The sequence below is a fragment of the Enoplosus armatus genome, chromosome 23 (genome assembly GCF_043641665.1).
Source record: "Enoplosus armatus isolate fEnoArm2 chromosome 23, fEnoArm2.hap1, whole genome shotgun sequence".
Classification (NCBI taxonomy): Eukaryota; Metazoa; Chordata; class Actinopteri; order Centrarchiformes; family Enoplosidae; genus Enoplosus; species Enoplosus armatus.
This window is the reverse complement of record NC_092202.1, coordinates 380980-402500: the sequence shown is the minus strand read 5'-3', so window position 1 is coordinate 402500 and position 21521 is coordinate 380980. Positions and strand designations below refer to the sequence as shown.

At 43.2% G+C, this 21521-nt stretch overlaps 3 protein-coding genes across 4 annotated transcripts in view; 1 reads left to right on the top strand and 2 right to left on the bottom strand.

Moving 5' to 3' along the window:
• LOC139305682 (voltage-gated potassium channel subunit beta-3-like) overlaps positions 1 to 2572 on the bottom strand; it is a 16342-nt gene extending 13770 nt beyond the window's left edge. The window contains exon 1 of the mRNA XM_070929605.1: positions 2364 to 2572. Coding sequence (XP_070785706.1) covers positions 2364 to 2572 — 209 coding nt within the window. The remainder of the gene's footprint in view (positions 1 to 2363) is intronic.
• A 9631-nt stretch (positions 2573 to 12203) lies between these two features.
• trappc1 (trafficking protein particle complex subunit 1) lies at positions 12204 to 13987 on the bottom strand. Its single transcript, XM_070930015.1, has 5 exons — positions 13866 to 13987; positions 13299 to 13397; positions 13138 to 13208; positions 12908 to 13046; positions 12204 to 12574 (listed from the first exon to the last, which is right to left on the bottom strand). Exons 2-5 carry the CDS (start codon positions 13395 to 13397, stop codon positions 12446 to 12448), a joined length of 438 nt encoding a protein of 145 aa, XP_070786116.1. The 5' UTR covers positions 13866 to 13987; the 3' UTR covers positions 12204 to 12445.
• Positions 13988 to 14122: 135 nt separating this feature from the next.
• Positions 14123 to 19071, top strand: psmb6 (proteasome 20S subunit beta 6). Of its 2 annotated transcripts, none has more exons than XM_070929537.1 (7): positions 14123 to 14248; positions 17231 to 17298; positions 17388 to 17453; positions 18085 to 18150; positions 18258 to 18387; positions 18567 to 18711; positions 18883 to 19071. In XM_070929537.1, exons 1-7 carry the CDS (start codon positions 14150 to 14152, stop codon positions 19008 to 19010), a joined length of 702 nt encoding a protein of 233 aa, XP_070785638.1. In that variant the 5' UTR covers positions 14123 to 14149; the 3' UTR covers positions 19011 to 19071. The 2 variants fall into 2 exon arrangements, with proteins under 2 accessions (XP_070785638.1, XP_070785637.1); XM_070929536.1 differs by lacking the exon at positions 14123 to 14248 and adding an exon at positions 14250 to 14376.
• The last annotated feature ends 2450 nt before the right edge of the window (positions 19072 to 21521 follow it).

Here is a 21521-nt window from a genome sequence, read left to right as displayed (position 1 = left end):
ATTGTTGCTGTGTTGGTGGAACTGAAGTCAGTAAAGTAAGAACTTAGCTCCTTGTTTCAACAAAAGTTACCATAGCAACCAATAAATCATATGTAGTGCAGCTGTGCATGATTGGAGTCACGGTTGTCAGTCAGGATGGTTTCTGGCCAATCAGATCAAAGATGGACATTTAGTTGGACATGAGTTGTTTTTATTTTGGCAGAAAAAACGACAGCTGACTGATTTCACAGATTTTAATCCAATCAGAGCGCCCAACGCTGACCAATCATCTGTCAACCAATCACACGTCAGCAGCGTGCGATTAGAGTAGTGTCTGCCTTTAATTAACACACACACACACTGTTCATATTCATCAAGACCCTTCACTGGATAATTCTGCAAAGGTCAAAGGTCACAGAGCCAAGAAAGGTCACTGCATGTGTGTTGATCCCTCGACCTGATTAACACACACACACACACACACACACACACACACACAGATGGTACAGTATATACATGAGGAAATAAGTACAGTGGTTGGTGAAGATTGCATAGCTGTGTGAGTGTATATGTGCGTGTGTGTGTGTGTGTGTGTGTGTGTGTGTGTGTGTGTGTGTGAGTGTGTGTGTGTGTGTGTGTGTGTGTGTGTGTGTGTGAGTGAGTGTGTTTGACAGAAACACCAAAGTGAAAGTCGGCAAAAAACAAGATGAAAAACAATAAAAAAGCTGCATCAGACAGAGGAGCTAAAAATACCAACAGCTGACGATTCAACTGTGAGACAGACAGGCTGTCGGACAGACAGACAGACAGACAGGCTGTGAGACAGACAGACAGACAGACAGATGTTTAAGTTCAATCAAATTATTCAAATCAATAATCTTGTCAGAGTTCAAGTCCAAGTCCTTAATATTCATGTCCACATCTACATCCAAGTCATCAATATACAGGTCTGAGTCCAAGTCATTGATATTAACGTTAGAGTCCAACTAGTTGATATTCATGTCCGAGTCTCGGCTCAGGTCAGTGATGATAGAGTCCAAGTCATCAATATTCATGTAACAAGTCATCAATATTTAATCCAGGTCAATATTGAGTCATCAGGTTTGAAACCAGATCATCAATATCACTGAGTCTCGTACAGGCCGAGTATCAATATCTCAGCTCAGACCATGAATATTTAACCTGAGTCATCAATATTCAAACTTTATGCACATTACTCGACTGGGTTTAACAGACGCACCATTCATCAATATATTATCAATAGCTCTGATCAGTTTGGTTTAATGGCTCAGATTTGGCAGCGTTACACTCGGTTTCCTCGCCGCTCGCCCACAAACAATGAGACCAGGTGCAACGGACACACACTCACCAACTCTAACACACACACACACACACACTGTAACACACACACATACTGTAACACATGCACACACCAACTCTAACACACACACACACACACACACACACACACACTGTAACACACACACACGCACACATACTGTAACACATGCACGCACTCACTGTAACACGCACACACACACACACACTGTAACACACACACATACTGTAACACATGCACACACCAACTCTAACACACACACACACACTGTAACACACACACACACATACTGTAACACATGCACGCACTCACTGTAACACGCACACACACACACACACACTGTAACACACACACATACTGTAACACATGCACACACCAACTCTAACACACACACACACACTGTAACACACACACACACATACTGTAACACATGCACGCACTCACTGTAACACGCACGCACACACACACACATACTGTAACACATGCACACACTCACTGTAACACACACACATACTGTAACACATGCACACACTCACTGTAACACGCACGCACACACACACACACACACACACACACACACTGTAACAAACACACACACACACACACACACACTGTAACAAACACACACACACACACACACCAACTCTAACACACACACACACACACACACACACACACACTGTAACAAACACACACACACACACCAACTCTAACACACACACACACTGTAACACACACACATACTGTAACACGCACGCACACTGTAACACACACACACACACACACACACACACACACACACACACTGTAACACACACACACACACACACACACACACACACTGTAACACGCACACTGTAACACACACACACATGCACCCTGTAACACACACACACACACACACACACACACACACACACACACACACACAGATTGTAACACACACACACACACACACACACACGAAACATGACCCTGAGTCAACTCACTGCACCTGTCTGGTCATGTGACCGTCTCACTGTGTCACTCTCACTCTCTCTCTCACCTGTACTTCATGTTGCTATGACGACCGAGGGCCTCCTTCATGTGGGCGTGGCCTAGCAGGGTGTGCCTGTTTGCCGGCTCCGCCCTGACCTTTGACTGACAGGTGGGGGCGCTGCTGGTGTTCAGCGCCACCCGCCGCTCCTTCAGCTGGTGCTCGCTCGCCCCGCCGCTGCCGCCCCCACCTACGTTACATGCTATGGACACCTGCATGCTGGTCGCTACGGTAACAAGCTATAAAATGAGCTTTAAAGTCTCACAACATAATGTGGAAACTGCCAAGGTCGCCAGTCGCTATGGTGACGATGGTAAGAATTCATGAGTGGGATGTTAACTTTGAGTGTGTTTGAATCAATCAGCCAATCAAAGAGTCACACTACAGGACACACACACACACACTAAAACTTTCTGTTAGTCTATCCTGTGGAAAGCATCCCGTCGTCTGTCCCACAGCTGGAGCTCTGAGGAGGATGATGGTGGAGGTTGAGGTGATGAAGGTGGTGGAGGTGATGATGATGAAGAGCATCCGTCTGTCCACAGGAGAAAAGAGGAGGAAAATCCAGATGGAGGGAAAGCGACAGAGAGGAAGGAAAGAAGTGAATCTCCAAAAGAAAAGCGAGCGTCCGTCCTCTGGACTCTACTGCTGAGAGAGAGACAGAGAGAGAGACAGAGAGAGAGACAGAGAGAGAGAGCCCCTCCCCCTCCTGTCTCGGTCGGCTGCACACTGGGCGAGCGAGCATTTGACAGACAGAGAGAGAGAGAGAGCGAGCGAGAGAGCAGCACTGTCACTGTGCAGAAAGCACATTCTAATGTCCTCACTATCACTGCAGGAAACATCCTGTCAGTAACGTTACAGCTGCACGATCACGTGACTGTGCGTCACTATTATAATACACTTCAGCTGTGTTTAACCAGAACGTCTTTACATGGAGTTACTGTCTGTGAGGCTCAGCATGTTCTCCAAAGGTCCAAAACACAGGAGACATGAACAGGGTGAAGCAGGTCACTCTATATTCTTCTTCTTCTTCTTCTCTTCTTCATCAACAAGAGAAGAGAAAAAGAAAGTCCAATTTTTTTAGAATGAAGTTGGAATCAATTTTTTAAGTGTTGTGTGTATCACAGCTGTTATATCTTCTTCTTCTTCTTCTTCTTCTTCTTCTTCTTCTTCTTCTTCTTCTTCCTCTACTTCTACTTCTTCTTCTTCTTCTTTTTATTATTATTATTATTATTATTAAAACTCACTGTTGTTTCCTTCATCACCATGAACACACACTCTGTAGTTTATCTGGACTCAGTCCCACACACACACCATCCTGCTGCACCAAACACTCACTAGAGCACCACATGTGGATTCATCCGCTGCTGAAAATAGGCCCCAACAAATGCACTATTTAAAACATGAAACTGGTTGTTGAGTCCAGTACCACATGTTGTAACTACAGGTAACGGACCCTCTGGAGACTCCATCATCAACATGCCTACTAACCCAGTAACCCCCCCCCCCCCCCGTTGGGCTCCTGCTGACCCCCACCATGTATCCTTTCAGCTCCCATTAGGTCCAGTGCAACCAGTGCTGCTATGCTGAATAATACTTCATTAAAATACTACTGCAGTATGCAAAATTAATACTGCAGTTGGTATGATACAGTGAAGAGCTGAGGCTATTAGGACCCCCCAGGGCCCTGGGTCCCGGGCCAATTACTGAACTATATATACTGTATCTATATATATACTGTACTTTATACTGTATGTATGTGTACTGTAGTATATCAGTTATCAATCAGTCATTGCTGATAAATATTTTGACTCATCGACTCAATTCTTATATCCTGATTGGTAGTTTAATATTTAAATTCATCATGTTTTATAAGCTCGTTAAATCTTAGTTTGTAAAGTAACTCGTGTTCCTGATATAATGACATGTTAATATTCATATATTTATAGATCTGTTTCTCAGCTCTTCCTGGGTCATTATCGTTATGTGGAAGCTTCCAGCAGATCATCTGATGCTGAAGACAGAGAAGAAGAAGACTCTCAGACCCTCCCCCACTCCTCCTCCTCCTCCTCTTCTTCTTCTTCTTCTTCTTCTTCTTCTCTCCATCACACACTCGTCTACACAACTGGTCCCATGAGAGCTGAACACAGACTCAGTGTGAGGCCTGAGGCTGAAGGTATGCTGTCACTAATGTGGATTACAACAGTCGCTGCACACAGAGCGACTCCTCTGATGTTTGTTCTATTTCAACACAACAGAACACGTTCTAGTATTTGGATTCCGTTTTCCAGATATTTGATCTCTTTTGTTCCCACTAAATTCTGACTTCATGCAGAAAATAAGCTGAACTCTCCTTTAAAATCTCCTTTGTTCTCATCTTATTTTAGCCTTCTCAGTTCTGTCACCTGTTTGTCAGTATTGTTTTATCTGACACCTGATCTTTTAGTGATTTGTCTGCACGTTTTCTTTCAGGTCATAGACTGTATAAAAGAAGTGGACGTAGCCAACGTGACGTCACCCGTTGGTTTGTGGACTAGTGTTTTGAAGCCTCCAGTTTGGCATTTGGGCCGTCGCCATATTGTTTTTTTGGAACCAGAAGTGACCATATTTGGACGAGAGGGTGGAGCTGGGGATTGAGACCATAAACACATAATGAAAATGTTTACTGAGGTAATAAATCAAGTGAGAAGTCGGATCATTTTCTCATAGACTTCTATACAATCTGACTTCTTTCTGTAACAAGTGGAGTCGCCCCCTGCTGGCCATTAGGAAGAATGCAGGTTTAAGGCACCTTGTTGGCACAATTGTTCACTGTTGAGTCCTAAAATTATTCTTTGGTTGAATCAATGTGACATTATTTTACCTGCAATACAAATCAACTTGTTTCAAGAACTTCCTTGATTTTAGTCTTTTTAAAGCTGTATAATGTAGTTTTATATCTATATTAACTGTGTGTAATTCAGACATGTTGCGTAGAACTTCCATTAAAAATGAGCCGTTTTCTGTTTTCTCTGTTGTTTCCTTTTGCATTGTTTCTCATGAATGTTTCTAGTGTGGTTCTGATCAATATGTCCTTTGTGGTGACGTAAGGATTGAACATTTAACATTGAGTCTGGTTGGTGAAACAGTGAGAGTCTATTTGTGTGAGACCATTAGTGATAACAATTACTTTATTTACATATCGATCAGGTATTGATCAGGTATTTGTTCCAGGTGCTGGTAACACATACACACACACACACACAGACACAGCTGATATTGCTTTTGTCTCTGCCCCCCAGGATCCAATCAGAGTTAAGATGTCATTATGACATCACAGACTGCTGTTACTACTAATAGGACCAGTAATAATGAAAGACAGTGCTTGTAGTATTTGGAAGTATTAGTATGTGATAGATATATTTGTACTGTGTTTATATGTATTTGTACTGTACTGTTATATTGTGCTGGTGGAGAGCGAGGATGCTGATTCGGCCTTCATCCTGCTCTGGAAAAAGTAGTACACACACACACACACACACACACACACACACACACAGCTGATGGACTGGAGCAGAAAGTCTTTTATAACGTCAGAACCATGACTCAGCAGCTTCAGGAGCCAATCAGAATGTTAGAGACAATGAGACTCAGTACACCAGTCTGACCACTATCAGCTGTGTTCCAGCATGACCAGTATAACCAGCACCTGTCTCAACGAGAATATTATTAATAGAGAGTTCATAAAATGAACTAAAATGAAGAATAAAGTGACATGAAGCTCTCTCTCTCATGTAGTTACAGTATCTCGGCGCCCTCTGGTGGCCAGTCAATGTCATTACAACTGCTCACACACTGCTGACCAATCACATCTGATCCAAACTCACCAACCAAACTACAGCCAAAATACAGCTGATATACTCAGGCTGACAGGAGACTACAGGAGACTACAACTGCAGCTGATCATTATGGGCTGACATGTTATTACTCAGTGGGATGTGATGTGTTTTAAAGTACTGTGTGTTAGAGGAATTAATACTGCTTATGGAGGTATTAGTCTGTGTACAATTATATGTGTACTGTGTTTTCTGGTATTAGTACAATGTTTAGAAATATTACTAGTGCATTTGGAGCTCTCCTGTCTCACCTGTCTCGCTGTGTCTCACCTGTCTCTCTCCTGTCTCTCACCTGTCTCTCTGTGTCTCACCTGTCTCTCTCCTGTCTGTCTCCTGTCGATATCCTGTCTCTGTCCCGTCTCACCTATCTCGCTGTGTCTCACTTGTCTCTCTCCTGTCTCACTGCGTCTCACCTGTACGGCATGTCGCTCTGCTCCATGGTGACATCACACTCCTTCAGGTAGATCTCCAGTCGTCGTCTCTCCATCAGCCTCCTCGCTGCCTCCAGGATCTGAGACGCCAGCACAGATTCTTCTTTCTCCTTCATTTCTTTCTTTCCGTCACCTTTCTCCGCTTTCCCAGAATTCCCTCTGTTCACCTTTGGCTTCTTGTTGAACCCATACAGCTCCTCCACCGAAAACTTCCCGCCTTTTCCTCCCACCGCCGAAGACCCGACAGCAGCCCCCGTCGCCGACGCCCGGCCCGCAAACATGGCTGATGAACAAGGACGCTAATGTTAGCAATGTCAAACAACAGTGGAGGCTAATGTTAGAAATGTGAAATAACAGAGGAGGCTAATTTTAGCAATGTCAAATAACAGTGGAAGCTAATGTTAGCAATGTCAAATAACAGTGGAGGCTAATGGTAACTATGACAGCGAACAATGGTGAGTAATGCTGCTGTGTATGATAAATATGGAGGCTATGTTAAAGAAGAAAATGCAAGCAATGTTAAGACAAGGCGAAGGCTAATGCTAATGTTAGCTATGTCAAACAACAGAGGAGGCTAATCTTAGCAATGTGAAATAACAGAGGAGGCTAATGTTAGCAATGTCAAACAATAGTGGAGGCTAATGAGAAAATAATAAGAAAATGCAATGTTGCAATGCTAATGCTAGCAATAGAAAATTAGAAAAGTAAAATTAAACAGACAGACAGATGGATGCAGTACTTGTTCTTCCTGTAACTTTAAGTTATATCTGTGTTCTTCACATATCTGTTAAGTACAGTATTTTTCATATTTTTTAAGAAAACGGGGATCCTATAGTTCAAAAACTTGACGTGATAGAGAAAAACTAAATCAGTTTTGGATTCCGCACCCAAAAATTAGTTAAAAACAGCTGTCAGACCTAACTCAACAAAGATTGTGTTCCCCAGTGTTATAGATCATGATATCAGGCTGTAACAACCCATTGAATCTAATCAACTGTACACCTGTTCTAGGTTTGTCTCATGTCTTTGTCCATGCTGACTCTGATGAAGACTCATCAGTAGTTTGTATAATTAAAGGCTGCAGATCAGTCAGCGAGCTGCTGTCTCCTCTGTCCTTCAGCTGCTGGAAGACGTTTCAACACCATCATGAAGCTCAGAGAAAGACGTTGGTTATGACTGATAAACAGCTGAAAGTTAGCTGCAGCTCTGGGGGACATGTTGGACATACATTATGATCCAAAGAAATGTCCAATATGGATGTAACGAGCAGTCGTGATCTGCAGTTTCTGAGGAGCTTGTTGCTGCATCAGAACTTTACAACCCAAACAGGTTGTTAGAGTTGTTTTAAAATGTCTTCATCATTCACTGAAACTACAACATGTCCCATCAGCCCCTGCGAGAGGCTCTACACAAACGCGGCACTTAATAACATACCTGGTTAGAGGTGTCTGTCTGTCCGTCTGTCTATCGGATTCCTGTTGTCCACACTCTGTGTCCACCTGTCTGTCTGTCAGTTTGTTTTCAGCTCTCTGTCCACCTTCATCTGTCTCTCTGCTGAGGCTCCGATATTAATCCCGTTGGTTTAATCCCACCAATCAGAGCTCAGATATCATGTCTGTCTGTCTGCCTGCCTGCCTGCCTGCCTGACTGTCTGTCTCCTGTGTTACTAATGACAGACGAGCAGGATTAAAACCTGTAGCTCCAAAATATCAAACTCTGTATACAGATGTTAAATATGGCCTCTTGCCCGGATCCTGAATTAATCCGACCCTAATCTCAGACACACACACACGCGCACACACACACACATACACACACACACACACACACACATCTTTACAGAGAGAGAGAGAGTGATGGAGTGAGATAGAGTGTGACTGGAGATCAGAAACTTTGACTCTGGTTGTGTTCCAGCGTCCTCTGAGTGAGACAGAGGACGCTAACCCTAACCCTAACCCTGAACCACATTTAGTCTCTTTGCTTCCTGTTTTATCCAAATCCTCCTTCAGTGTTCAGATTCATTTTATTTTTTTCCAGACAGACCTTTGGTTTCACTTCATGTCTGTGAAAATCAACCTGCTGCAGATCAATAATCAATAATCACATCTGTGATCAGTCAATTTTATTTCCTGTTTTGCTGTCTGTTGAGAGCAAAGACTGTTGGTGCGTTCAAGGACACTCCAACATCTGAGATTTAAGAATCAGCTCAGAAGTGGTGCAAAGAAACCAAGTACATTTACTCAAGTACTGTACTTGGGTACAATTTGAGGTACTTGTACTTTACTTGAGTGAATTTTATACTTCTACTTACATTTGTTACTAGTTACTTTGCAGATTAAGATTAGTAATACAAAATATAAATCAACTAATCTAAAGTATGAAGTAGCATAAATAATACTTGGAAATACTCAAGTAAAGTATGAGTACCTCACAATTGTACTTATGTGCAATACTTGAGTAAATGTACTTACTTTAGTGATAAGACTTAATATTGTCCTGGTGTTTATGTATCAGATGACGGACATAGATACAGGTGTGTTCACTTGTTCACCTGAGGAAGTGATGTCACATTTACATCAAAATAAAAGAAGTGAGAAACAGACATAAGTGTGGCGGGAGGTTTTATTTTACTTTTATTTCTCTGTGAGTACTTGTTTTTACAAAATACTTTTACTTGAGTACTCTCCCTCTACTCTGTACTTTAGTTCAGAAGTGTACCAGAACACAGTTGAACATCAGTGGAATCAGATAATCTGTATTTCTGCTTTTTCTGTCTTTAATCCATCACATCATCTGTCCATCACTCAAATCCAACACTTCCTGTGAGGAGGTCAAACTGAGGTCAGAAGATGAAACCATGAAACAGCCGAAATCTTCTGACTCAACTACATGATCATGTGACAGATTTGTGATGGAGGCTTCTTTCCTCAAAAAAACAATCTTTTATGTCCAGTTTGTTCTTTATGAACAGATTTCATATATTAAAGAAAGATGGTGTAACATTTTGACAAAGTGAGGACATTTCTACACTGTGAGGACATTTTGGCCAGTACTCACTTCTTAAAAGGAAGATTAAGACTTGGTTTTAAAGGTTTTAACTGGTTATGACACAGTTTTTAATACTGATGCCTCTATATGACCTACATAAGCAAATGGGACCATCAGCGAGATGATTGGCTGTTTCTATATCGTGATTCTTAATGTCTGTCAACGGGTCAGACTCCCTGGGACATCAGAAGGGCCTATGTTCACATTTTCCCAGTAAAGTTTGGCAGTGAGTAGCACGTTAGCTAAATAAATGTTATATTTTGTGGTTATGGCTGACAGTGAGCATCAGCAGAGAGAAACAGACTGATCAACAGCAGTTTGTATAAAGGTTCAACCACTGAAGGGAGTCAGCCTGTTTATGACCCCTCCAGTATGTGGAGCAAGTTTTGATTACCAAGACTGACTGAGGTAACATTAGCATTATGAGGGTAGCTTTAGGTAACGTTAGCTTGGCTAGGTTCAGCTTCAGTTGCAAGGTACTAGGTAATCGTTACGGTCACATTGATTGCATATTGTGTTTTTGTTGGTGCAAAGTAGACATGCAGAGTCCAACGCAGGGGTTGTGTTGCATCTTTCTTACACCAGCCAGATGGAGATATTTACGACATGTGGCGGTGAAACACTACCGCTTCTGTCCACAGGGGCCGCCAAAATCAACACAAAATAAAAGTTCCTTTTCGTTGCTTTAAGATTCAGCTTAAAATCAGGTTCAAGTTAGAATCGGGTCCAGGTGAGGGTTGGGGACTAAGGAATGCATTATGTCGGTGAGGGTCCTCACAAGTATCGAAAGACAAACGTGTGTGTGGCTGTTGGTTGGCAGTATGTTTTTCAGTGGGATTAGAGATTATATTACCACGGGGATTACGCTGTCTGAACACACACACTCATGTCGGTGCCGTACAGAACATCTCATCAATCAATCAGCCAATAACAGCACTGATAACAGAACCGTTCTCTGGCTGAAGTCTGCTGGTTAGAACCCAGAAATGTAGAACGTGTTTTTATAATGTTGTGTAACGTGTCCTGTAATGAGCTGTCTGCATTAGAAGATTCAGACCACAGGAACTAAATACAGTTCATAAATCAGAGCTGGTTGTGCTGCGTTCAGGATCCGTCGTCTAATAATCTGTCACGCGGACCTCCAGTGTGGACGTTCACTAGGAGTGGAGACATTGTCGGTCTGACGACTCGTCAGTCAAATAAACCTCGGCCGTCACTCTGCTGCCAGGTGACATCACAACAGAACCCACCAGTGAGTCGTCACGTAGACGCAGTGAACGTGACAGTACCTGAAGGCACCATCACACCTGAACCTAGAACCTGAATCTGGTTCACGTTGGAGAACACAGAACCGCTGAGGGACATGATGAAGGACACGTTGAGGTCATGAGTGTGTGCAGAAGTTAGTGTGTGTGCAGATGTTAGTGTGTGTGTAGATGTTAGTGTGTGTGTGTAGACGTTAGTGTGTGTGCAGATGTTTGTGTGTGTGAAGATGTTAGTGTGTGTGTGTGTAGATGTTAGTGTGTTTAGATGTTAGTGTGTGTGTGTGTAGATGTTAGTGTGTGTGTGTAGATGTTAGTGTGTGTGCAGATGTTAGTGTGTGTGTAGATGTTAGTGTGTGTGTGTAGATGTTAGTGTGTGTGCAGATGTTAGTGTGTGCAGATGTTAGTGTGTGTGCGCTGATCAGTAATCAGTGACTTAATCTGTTTGCTCCCCTGAGTTCAGCAGGTCACACTGACCAGAGGCCTGTTATATTAACATTTTAATTCTGTGTTAAAGAAGTCAGCTGTTCACTGATCAGCTGATGATGAGTTCAAATGTCCGCTGAGAAACATTTAATAATACATCAGACCTCATGTTAGCTAAAGTCTGTTGCTGGATGTTATTAAACTTGAATTCAGATTAAGTTTTGTTGTCAGCGCTCAGTATTGTAAGTCCTTATTCAGTCGTCTGGAGTTGTCCTGCGAGCTGATGACAGAAGCTGGTTTCTTGTCTCAGTCTGTCTGTGTTGATCTGTTCCATCAGGTTTGGATTCAGACAGCCTCTCAGCTTTAAACCAACAGCAGCACTTCACAATGTGCTGTGAACATCTACATGTTGACTCACAGTGTCTCTACACTCCTGAACCTCCTGAACTCTTCAGACCAGCTCAGCCGAGGAGCTCCAACAGAAAAATGGTGGAGCAGATGTTCTACAACTATAAAAAACAGACTGACCGTTGTCTGGACATCGTGCAATAGTTCAAAAATATTTCCAAAATTAAAGTTGTAACGACGTCCAGGACCTCACCTGACCGTCACCTGGATGCTCGAGAGACTTATATCCAGAGACACGTCAGCGTCCAACTGGGAAGTTTGGAGCTGAAGAGTCGCTGTGAGATATTTGATGCTTCTTCATGTGACCACACAAAGTCACACTGGTTTTAAATGTCATGTTCTTCTCATTCAGCCTCAGTGTTTAAAGTTTCACACAAATTTTATTGAACAAAACAACAATGAGAGCAGTGAGACCTCTTGTTTGTCTCAGATTTAATCCATTTCTACAGATTGACCAGCAGGTAGCGCCTGAATCACACAGTGAAGCTTTTCAACACAGCTTCATGTTTGGAGACGTTTCATTCGACAGATGAAATGTTTTACAAAGAGCAGAGAGTCCGAATGAAGATATGAAACAAAAAGACAATAAATACAATAAAACTGTGTCTGTGTGTGTGTGTGTGTGTGTGTGTGTGTACACATTAAGCAGCTCGTGGGCTGTAGTATGGCAGAGCTCTGATGAAGGTGTCCAGTCGGCTGCTGAACAGTTCGCTGTCCAAACTGTGACCCAACACACACACCGGGTTCTTCACTATGTACTCCACATACAGCTGAGAGACAGACAGGCAGGCAGGCAGACAGGTAGAGACAGTTAAATTATGACTTATTGAGAAAAGGTTATCATATAAGACATTACATACTAGAATGTAGTATTTTAAGTGGTACAGTATTTTCAGTTCATTGTAAGTTAACTGTATCACACATGTTCAGATATTATTAGAATAATATTACACAGAATGTAAAACAATAAACTGAACTGCAGCTCTGATTATTCTGATTCAGTCGACAGAGTTTTCTGTTTATGAACAATATTACTGATTATGTTATTATATTATTGATTGGTGGTCTGTGTGTGTGTGTGTGTGTGTGTATGCGCGTCTTACGTTGCTGTATATGTGCTGCAGTGTCTCTCTGGCGTTGGAGACAGACAGGTCTGTGTTCATGACAAACCTCAGTCCACTCGGAGTCTCGTAGTAATGAAGACGATACTTGCTGGTCTGAAAGGACAGGAAGCCCTCCTTCCTGAGGACAGACAAACTGCTAAGGACCACAGACAGGCAGGGAGAGAGACAGACAGGCCGACAGACAGACGAGTAGTTGTTGTGAAGGATACATGTCCAGAGGAGACATCTTACTGACGAATGAACGGATGGAGAACAGCATCCCATACATCAACTTAAACTCCTGCAGACACACAGACAGAGACAGTGAGACAGTTTCAGTTGATTTGTTTTTATTTCGTTCTGTTTTTATTCAAAGCTTTCATCCTTTCACCTCGTCCTTGGAGATCCCCGCCTGCTTCTTGCGGTTCCACTCGTTATAATACAGACAACTGCCATTGCGGTCAAATATGTACAAGTTATGGACTGTCATCTGAAACACACACAGACACACGAATATAAGACAGTTATTATCATCATTTTACTGGCAGAACATTAATAAACACCATTTACACAATCTGGAGGAACGTAATCATTTGTCTTTCACAAATCAAGTTTCAATATCAATAACCACAGTGTTTCACATGTGTGCCGAATTGAAGAGTAGTTCCTCTTGAATCTAATAAGCCTTGGAGGTATCTTCTATCAGGTGCATATCTGTTTAGCTAAAGTAAGTGTTATAGTCGACATTAAAAAAAAAAAATTCTAACGGAGTCTTGTTCTCCGGTCGGTTCAGATGGCACGGGACGGTCTGCAAATTGGCAGGTATTCTATCAAAATATAATTTACACCAAACACTTTTTTATACAAGTACAATAACTATTAATCTGTTGAAACATAACAAATTCAGTCTTTAAAGTGAGTTTTATTAGACATTTAACGAAGCAGCAGCAGTGTTTACCTTCTCTTCCTGATTCCTGCGGCGCTCAGGACCCCGCTGCAGAGGCGTCCGCTTACATGCCACAACAAAACTGTTTTAGTGGAGTTTTAGACACTTACATTTCACGATTAGGATAAGACAAAAACGTACACTGAAATCTACCATGCTATTTAACCACATATGTTTATCTATTATTTTGTTGGTAACCCATACAAAACACTAATAGCGTAAATGACTCGCCTCTCAATAAGAGCGGTATTCATGAACAGCGCCTCTCGTGTCCAGTTCGTACAAATAGAGACAAGATGGCGGCAGCAGCTTCAATGATACCGTACTTCGGACAGAAAGTTTCTTCTAATAGCGACCTCGTCCCGGACTGGACCAGCCAGGAAGTCAGCACTGGGGTGAGCACATGGGCTTTGTGGATCGGATAGACCCGGGTCCGGTTCTGTTCTTGTGGAGACTTTTTAAACTGTAAACAGCGGCTGAATGAGACAGCACTTCTGCAGCAGCTAACGGCGGCTAACGTTGAGTAAGTCTGATTCACTGTTTGTTAAAGTTCGGACTAGACGAAGAAGAAACCGAACCGGACCGTACTGCACTGAGTCCCGGTGGAAAGTCTGGAACAGGAGCTGGTTTATAAAAGTGACAGGATCTGAATCTGAGTGATAAAGCGGGATGAGTCGGCTAACTGTCGGTCATGCTAATACATCCATTATCGTTTAAAGCGGAGACGCTGTTATATATATATATATATATATATATATATATATATATGTATATGTATATATATATAAACTTTGTCACATTAATGTCAAAACCTGGGAGTCCACATAGACAATAAACTGGACTGGGTAAAGAACACTAATGCCCTCTACAGGAAGGGCCAGAGCCGTCTCTATTTTCTGAGGCGGCTGAGGTCCTTCAACATCTGGGGGACTATGCTGAGGATGTTCTATGAGTCTGTGGTGGCCAGTGCTATCCTCTATGCCATAGAGGATAGCACTGGCCACCACAGAGTCTAGTACATAGAGTCTATGCTGTTGCATGCTGGGGCAGCAGGCTGAGGGTGGAGGACCCCAACAGACTGAACAAACTGATCCGCAAGGCCAGTGACGTTGTGGGGGTGGAGCTGGACTCTCTGACGGTGGTGTCAGAGAGGAGGATGCTGTCTAAGCTGCGGGGCATCTTGGACAATGTCTCACATCCTCTCCATGACGTACTGGTCAGACACAAGAGCACCTTCAGTGGGAGACTCATTCCTCCTAAATGTACAACAGAGCGACACAGGAAATCATTCCTGCCTGTGGCCATCAGACTGTTCAACTCCTCCCTCTGAGGGTCAGACACTCAGGAAGAGACTGGAAATCTGGACCTGCTTCACCTGTTCATATACAGCCATGGAAAAAATTATTAGACCACCCTTGTTTTCTTCAATTTCTTGTTCATTTTAATGCCTGGTACCACTAAAGGTACATTTGTTTGGACAAATATAATGATAACAACAAAAATAGCTCAGAAGAGTTTAATTTAAGAGCTGATATCTAGCCATTTTCCATGGTTTTCTTGATAATAACCAAAATCACTTAAGTTCTTACAGCAATAGCTATGGCATTGTACTGCCAAAAACAGTGCTTTTAGGCATTCCATGTTTTCTTTTCTGTCTGTTTTAGTCACATGATACACACAGGAGTTAGTAGTTGATTGCATAACCATTGTTTTTGATGACTGCAGCCATGCGTCTTGGCATGCTCTCCACCAGCTTCTGACATTGTTCTGCTGTCACAGCAGCCCATTCCTGTTGCACCAATTCAAACAAATTTGCTTTGTTTTTGGGCTTGTGGTTCTCCATTTTGAGTTTGATGATTTTCCACAGGTTTTCCATTGGATTTAGATCTGGTGATTGAGCAGGCCAAGGCATGGTTCGAATGTTCTGGTTCTCCATCCAGGCTTTAACTGACCTTGCCGTGTGGCAAGGGGCATTGTCTTGTTGGAAAATCCAGTCATTCGAGGCAGGAAAGAGTTTTCCAGCTGATGGAAGAAGACTGTTTTCAAGAGTAGCCCTGTACATGACCTGGTTCATTCGCCCTTCACACAATTGCATTTGCCCTGTTCCACCCATACTGAAACAACCCCAGATCATCACTGATCCACCCCCATGTTTTACTGTAGGGGCAAGACAGTCTGGTTTGTAGGCTTCTCCAGGCTTCCTCCTAACCAGTAAGTTGGCTAGAGTGGGCATCAAGTCAAAATTGGATTCATCACTGAAGAGAACCTTAGCCCAATCATCAACAGTCCAATCCTTGTGATCCCTAGCAAAGAGTAACCGGGCCTTCCTCTGCCTTTCGTTGATGAAGGGCTTCTTCCGTGCCCTGTGTGACTTCAGACCAGCTTCAAGAAGTCGGTTTCGAGCTGTCCTTGCCGAACAAGTCACATTTCTCGACAGTGCCCACTCATTTTTAAGGTCCCTGGAGGTCTGACGACGATTCCTGACACAAGAACGGATGAGTTCACGGTCATCTCGTGGGGTAGAAAGACGTTTCCTGCCTCGACCAGCTAGCAATTTGGTCGTACCATGTTCGGCTTGTTTTTTCTTGGTGTAATGAACGGCTGTCTTGGAGATCTTCAGTTTTTTGGCTACCTGTCTCTCACTCATGCCAATTTCCAGCAGTGCCAAGATGGCTGCCTTTGTGGCTTCACATAATTCTTTTGTTTTAGGCATTATGTGAGAACTGACAACTTCTGAGTTGTGCTACGGCTTGAATGTAAGCAGGAAACCACTCCAGGCCTTTGCATGTGCAGTGCTGCTTATGACATGAAATGGCCTCTTATATACCCTGGGAATACAATTAAGCTTAAGCATGTCAAATAGGACATAAAGTATTATGTAATCAGCTGCATTTTTTGTCGTGTTCATTGTATTCTTCAGGTAATATACCTTTAGTGGTACCAGGCATTAAAATGAACAAGAAATTGAAGAAAACAAGGGTGGTCTAATAATTTTTTCCATGACTGTACTACCTGACTATTTATTCTTTAAATGTTTCAGTGCAATACATATATAGTCATACACAACAGTGCAATACATATATATATACATACACATTGTTATTGTACATATTTTTTTACTTTTATTTTTCACTTAAATGCTGTAAATGTGTATATTTTTATTTTCTATTTCTTATTTCTATTTTTATTTTCTGATTCTGATTTCTGATCTGACAATCAGACAAAATGAAATATGACCATAAAACACTGGCAGTAACGGTCTAATACAGCCAGAGGCGTGAAAGGGACAAAGTCTGCGTTAAACATCTGAAGTTACATCGTCTCACATATCATATCGCCCAGTAATCTGTCTGTCTCTCTACCTGTCTGTCTGCCAGACCACCATCATGGCGGTGGAGTATGATGGAGGAGTGGTGATCGGCGCTGACTCTCGCACCACCACCGGGTAAGAAAAACAAAAGTGTGAAAATGATTATTCTGTGTAGAGACACTCATTTAAACCTGTCTCTCTCTCTCGCTGCCTGTCTCTTTCAGAGCTTACATCGCCAACAGAGTAACAGACAAGCTGACTCCAATCCACGACCGGATCTTCTGCTGCAGGTCAGTTCACTTCCTCCTTCAACAGTTCATGAAGTTCTTAAATAATATTGTGACATATTTGCTGTGGTAAGTTCGAAGAAAGAAGATCGTTTTCCAACAGGGTTTAGAGAAGAACTCCGTCTGTCTGGAACTGGTTTGGAAAGCTTACAGTTTTTTATAGAAACTTTTGAAGACTTAAGACCTCAGGAATTTTCAGGAAGCCAGAACCTTTTATAAGAACTTTAAGAGAAAACAGGGAACTTGTGATGAACTCAGGAACCTCTTTATGAAATTAGAACATGATTAAAGAATAAAAACATTTTAAGACTTTAGTGGGAACCTTGTAAGAACTCGGGGACCTTTTTTGGAAGCCCAGAAGCTTTGGTGAACTTGTAGGAAACCTAGAACCTTTTTCATATGAAGTTTGTAAGAACCCAGAACACCTTTTAAGGGGAATTTTGTACAATTCAGGGACATTTTCTGAAGTTTAGAACCTTGTTATTAAATTATTTTTAAAGACACAGAAACCCTTTTGAGAAGCCATTTAAGAACTGTAAAGGAGTCCAGGAACCTTTTTAGAACCCTAGAACCACCTGAGAACCTTTTGTTACTGTCTGCGATGATGTTATGTGAGATGCTGTCTGTGTTGAAGGTCTGGATCAGCTGCTGACACTCAGGCCATCGCTGATGTGGTCACCTACCAGCTGGGCTTTCACAGGTAACACACACACACACACACACACAACAGTTTGATTGACAGCCTCAGTGTTCCAGTCAGATGTTGTTAATCACCACGTGTGTGTGTGTGTTTGGTCCCGCCCCCAGCATCGAGCTGGACGAGCCCCCATTGGTGGAGACGGCTGCCAATCTGTTCAAAGCGAGCTGCTACCGCTACAGAGAGGAGCTGTCTGCTGGGATACTGGTGGCAGGATGGGACCGGAGGAAGGGGGGGCAGGTACTACAGTGTGTGTGTGTGTGTGTGTGTGTGTGTGTGTGTGTGTGTGTGTGTGTGTGTGTGTGTGTGTGTGTGTGTGTGTGTGTGTGCTTTTAATTTTGTCACTAGATCTGACTGAAGTCTAAAGTTTTTACAGTCTGTCTAACTGCTCACCTGTCTGTCTGTTATCTGTCTGTCAGGTGTACTGTGTTCCTATTGGTGGGATGTTGGTGAGGCAGCCGGTGTCTGTGGGCGGCAGCGGCAGCAGTTACATCTACGGCTTCATGGACTCCAACTACAAACCAGGACTGAGCAAAGACCAGTGTCTGGAGCTCACTGCTGCAGGTACATGCTGCTGCCGCAAGGCATGCTGGGAGCTGTGGTCCACTGCAGGACTGCTGGCGTTGTTTAAACTACAGAAACTGACATTTACAATCTGTGTTTTCAATGCATCTGACTGACTCTGAGTCTGTCTTTCACCTGTCTCGCTCTCTCTCACCTGTCTGTTTCTCTCAGCTCTGTCTCTGGCGATGGAGAGAGACGGCTCCAGCGGCGGTGTGGTCAGACTGGCGAGCATCTCAGAGGAGGGAGTGGAGAGACGGGTCATACTGGGAAACCAGCTGCCCAAATTCTCCACACACTGAACACACACACACACACGTTAACATGTCCATTTTGTTCTGTTAATAAAGGTTTCAGTCTGTATCTGTCGTCCTGTTCTTTTTTTAAACAGACCGGTTCTGTAGGTCCAGAATTAACTTAGCTTAGCACAAACACTGGACGCGGGGGGAAACTGCTAGCCGTGTTTGGGACCTGATGATTATGTGCCCATCAGTGACCATATGGAGCCATGTTTTCATGGAGGGTTCCATCCAGAGAGAGAGTCTGATCAATAGGTGTGATGATCATCAGTGTTATTTTTCAGTCAATTTCAGTTTTAAACCATCACAGTGAGGACATTTTGTCTTTTCTCACTACTACTAGGGATGAGGGAATGCATTATGCATTCCCTCATCCCTAGTAGTAGTATACAAATATAGAAGCACAAATATGTGTGTGTGACAGTCTTCAATGACTCACCTCTCTCTTTCTCTGTGTTGCTTGCATGTTTCCCTCCACATTGTTCCAACCAAATCTGTCCCTGTTGACCAGAGACAGGCGTCTGTCTGTCTGTCTGTCTCTCTCCATCATCATCTTCAGAGGAAGAGAGTAGAAAGATGTAAATAAAGAGATGGAAGGAGGCAAAGATGTAACAATGAAGGAACCTCAAGTTCTGACTGTCCAACTAACAACCTGTCAGTCCGTCTCTCAGTCCTGTCTCACTTCCTGTCTGTGGCTCTCAGCCCATTGGTTCCTACTGAAGACGTCAAGCTTTAAAAAGACCTCACAAATATATAGTTTCATGTTTAAAAAGGCTCAGTCATTTCCTCAAACAGCTGCTCAATGTAGTTTTCATCAAACTAACAGCAGGAAATAGTACATCTGTTGGGGACTATTTTCAGCGGCGGATGAATCCACATGTGGTGCCCAAGTGAGTGTTTGTGGCAGCAGGATGGTGTGTGTGTTCATGGTGATGAAGGAAACAACAGTGAGGCTCACTGTTTTATTAATAATAAGATTTATCAGCTGCTGCTTTCAGTCTGAGCAGGGATGATCGACACTCTGTTACTGGAGAGAGAAGTCAATGGGAGATACTTTTATTTCTTTTTATTATTTATATTCTCTCAGCTTCATGTGATTCTTTTGCTTTCATGCCAATAAAACTAATTTTGTGAATAATCTGAATCTGCAGAGTAACTGTCAGCACAAGTATAAAGTAGCACAATATGGACATACTCAAGTAAAGTACAAGTACCTCCAAGCTGTGCTTCAGTGCAGTACTCTGTTCTTCTTTCTTTGATCACCAACGTGTAACTGACAGCAGATCACTAATAACATAAAATAATATTTAATAATAAAACAGACAAAAAGATTTTCCCTCTCTTCCCGAGTGACATCACAGCTCTGGTTGGAGGCGGGGCTATCACCTGCCTGTCAAACCTTTCTCTTCTTCTTCTCTTCCTGTCCTGTCTGTTTCTTCCCCCCACTTCAGTTTGACAGGCAGGTGACAGTTTCCCACAATGCATCTCTCCTCTGTTCCCTCCATTTATTTATCTTCTCCTCCCTCCCTTTCTCCTTTTCTCATTTCCTTTCCTTGTTGCTTCTTTGTGTCCTCCCCCACTTCTCTCTTTCCTTTTCTCCCTCCTAGCTTTCCTCCTCCCTCTCTTTTTCATCCCTGCCACCTTGTTTCCCTCCTTCCCTTCCTTGTTCCTTTCCTCTGTCCCTTCACCTTCCCTCCTCTATTCTGTCTTTCTTCTTTCCCTCCCTTTTCTCCTCTCCTCGCTCCCTCCTTCCTTCATTCATTCCCTCCTTCCTTTCCTCCTTTAATGTATTCTCTCCTGTTGCCCCCCCCCCCCCCCCTCCATTTTCCTCTCTGGCCTCTCTTTCATCTTACCTCCTTGTTTCTGTCCTCCCTCCTTTTCTTCCTTGTTCCTTTCCTCCTCTTTCTTTCTGTTTTTCCTTACTTCCATCCATTCTTTCTATATATCCCTCCTTTCCTCATTCCCTTCCTCCTTGCCTCCTTGTCTGCTGTTTCTCCCCCTCCCTCCCTCCTTCCTGTCCTCCTGTAGCTGTTTTGTTCTCTCTCTCGGCTCGTTCACACCTCCGCTGACGAACAACAGAAGCACAGAGGGGGAGGAGGTGGGAGGTGACACCTGACCCTCAGCTCTTCTCCTCTAACAGAGGGAGGTGATGGTCGCACGATATCTGCCACCTTTCATCTGAGATGTGACATCATTCTCTCTCTCTCTCTCTCTCCTGTACTGACAGAATGTCTCTCGCCCAGTCTCACCTGGTCTGTGTGGAGCTTCAGGTGTGAAATTTAAACTGCTTTAATCTGACCTCTCTCTGTTTCTCTGCCTGTCTGTCTCTCTCTCTCTGTCTCTCTCTCTCTGCCTGCCTGTCTCTCTCTCTCTGCCTGTCTGTCTGTCTGTCTCTGCCTGTCTCTCTCTCTCTGCCTGTCAGTCTCTCTCTCTGTCTCTCTCTCTCTGCCTTTCTTTCTCTCTCTCTCTCTGCCTGTCTGTCTGTCTCTCTCTGCCTGTCTGTCTCTCTCTCTC

Bases quoted from the DNA above. Each gene is read 5' to 3' on its own strand.
- trappc1 (XM_070930015.1), bottom strand. From the start codon at position 13,397: ATGACAGTCCATAACTTGTACATATTTGACCGCAATGGCAGTTGTCTG. The intron at 13,047-13,137 runs GTATCCTTCACA...GTCTGTCCTCAG, and splicing joins AAGATGTCTCCTCTGGACAT to GAAGGAGGGCTTCCTGTCCT. The intron at 12,575-12,907 runs GTAAGACGCGCA...TCTGTCTCTCAG, and splicing joins TGCAGCACATATACAGCAAC to CTGTATGTGGAGTACATAGT.
- psmb6 (XM_070929537.1), top strand. From the start codon at position 14,150: ATGGCGGCAGCAGCTTCAATGATACCGTACTTCGGACAGAAAGTTTCT. The intron at 18,151-18,257 runs GTAACACACACA...TCCCGCCCCCAG, and splicing joins TACCAGCTGGGCTTTCACAG to CATCGAGCTGGACGAGCCCC. The intron at 18,712-18,882 runs GTACATGCTGCT...TGTTTCTCTCAG, and splicing joins TCTGGAGCTCACTGCTGCAG to CTCTGTCTCTGGCGATGGAG.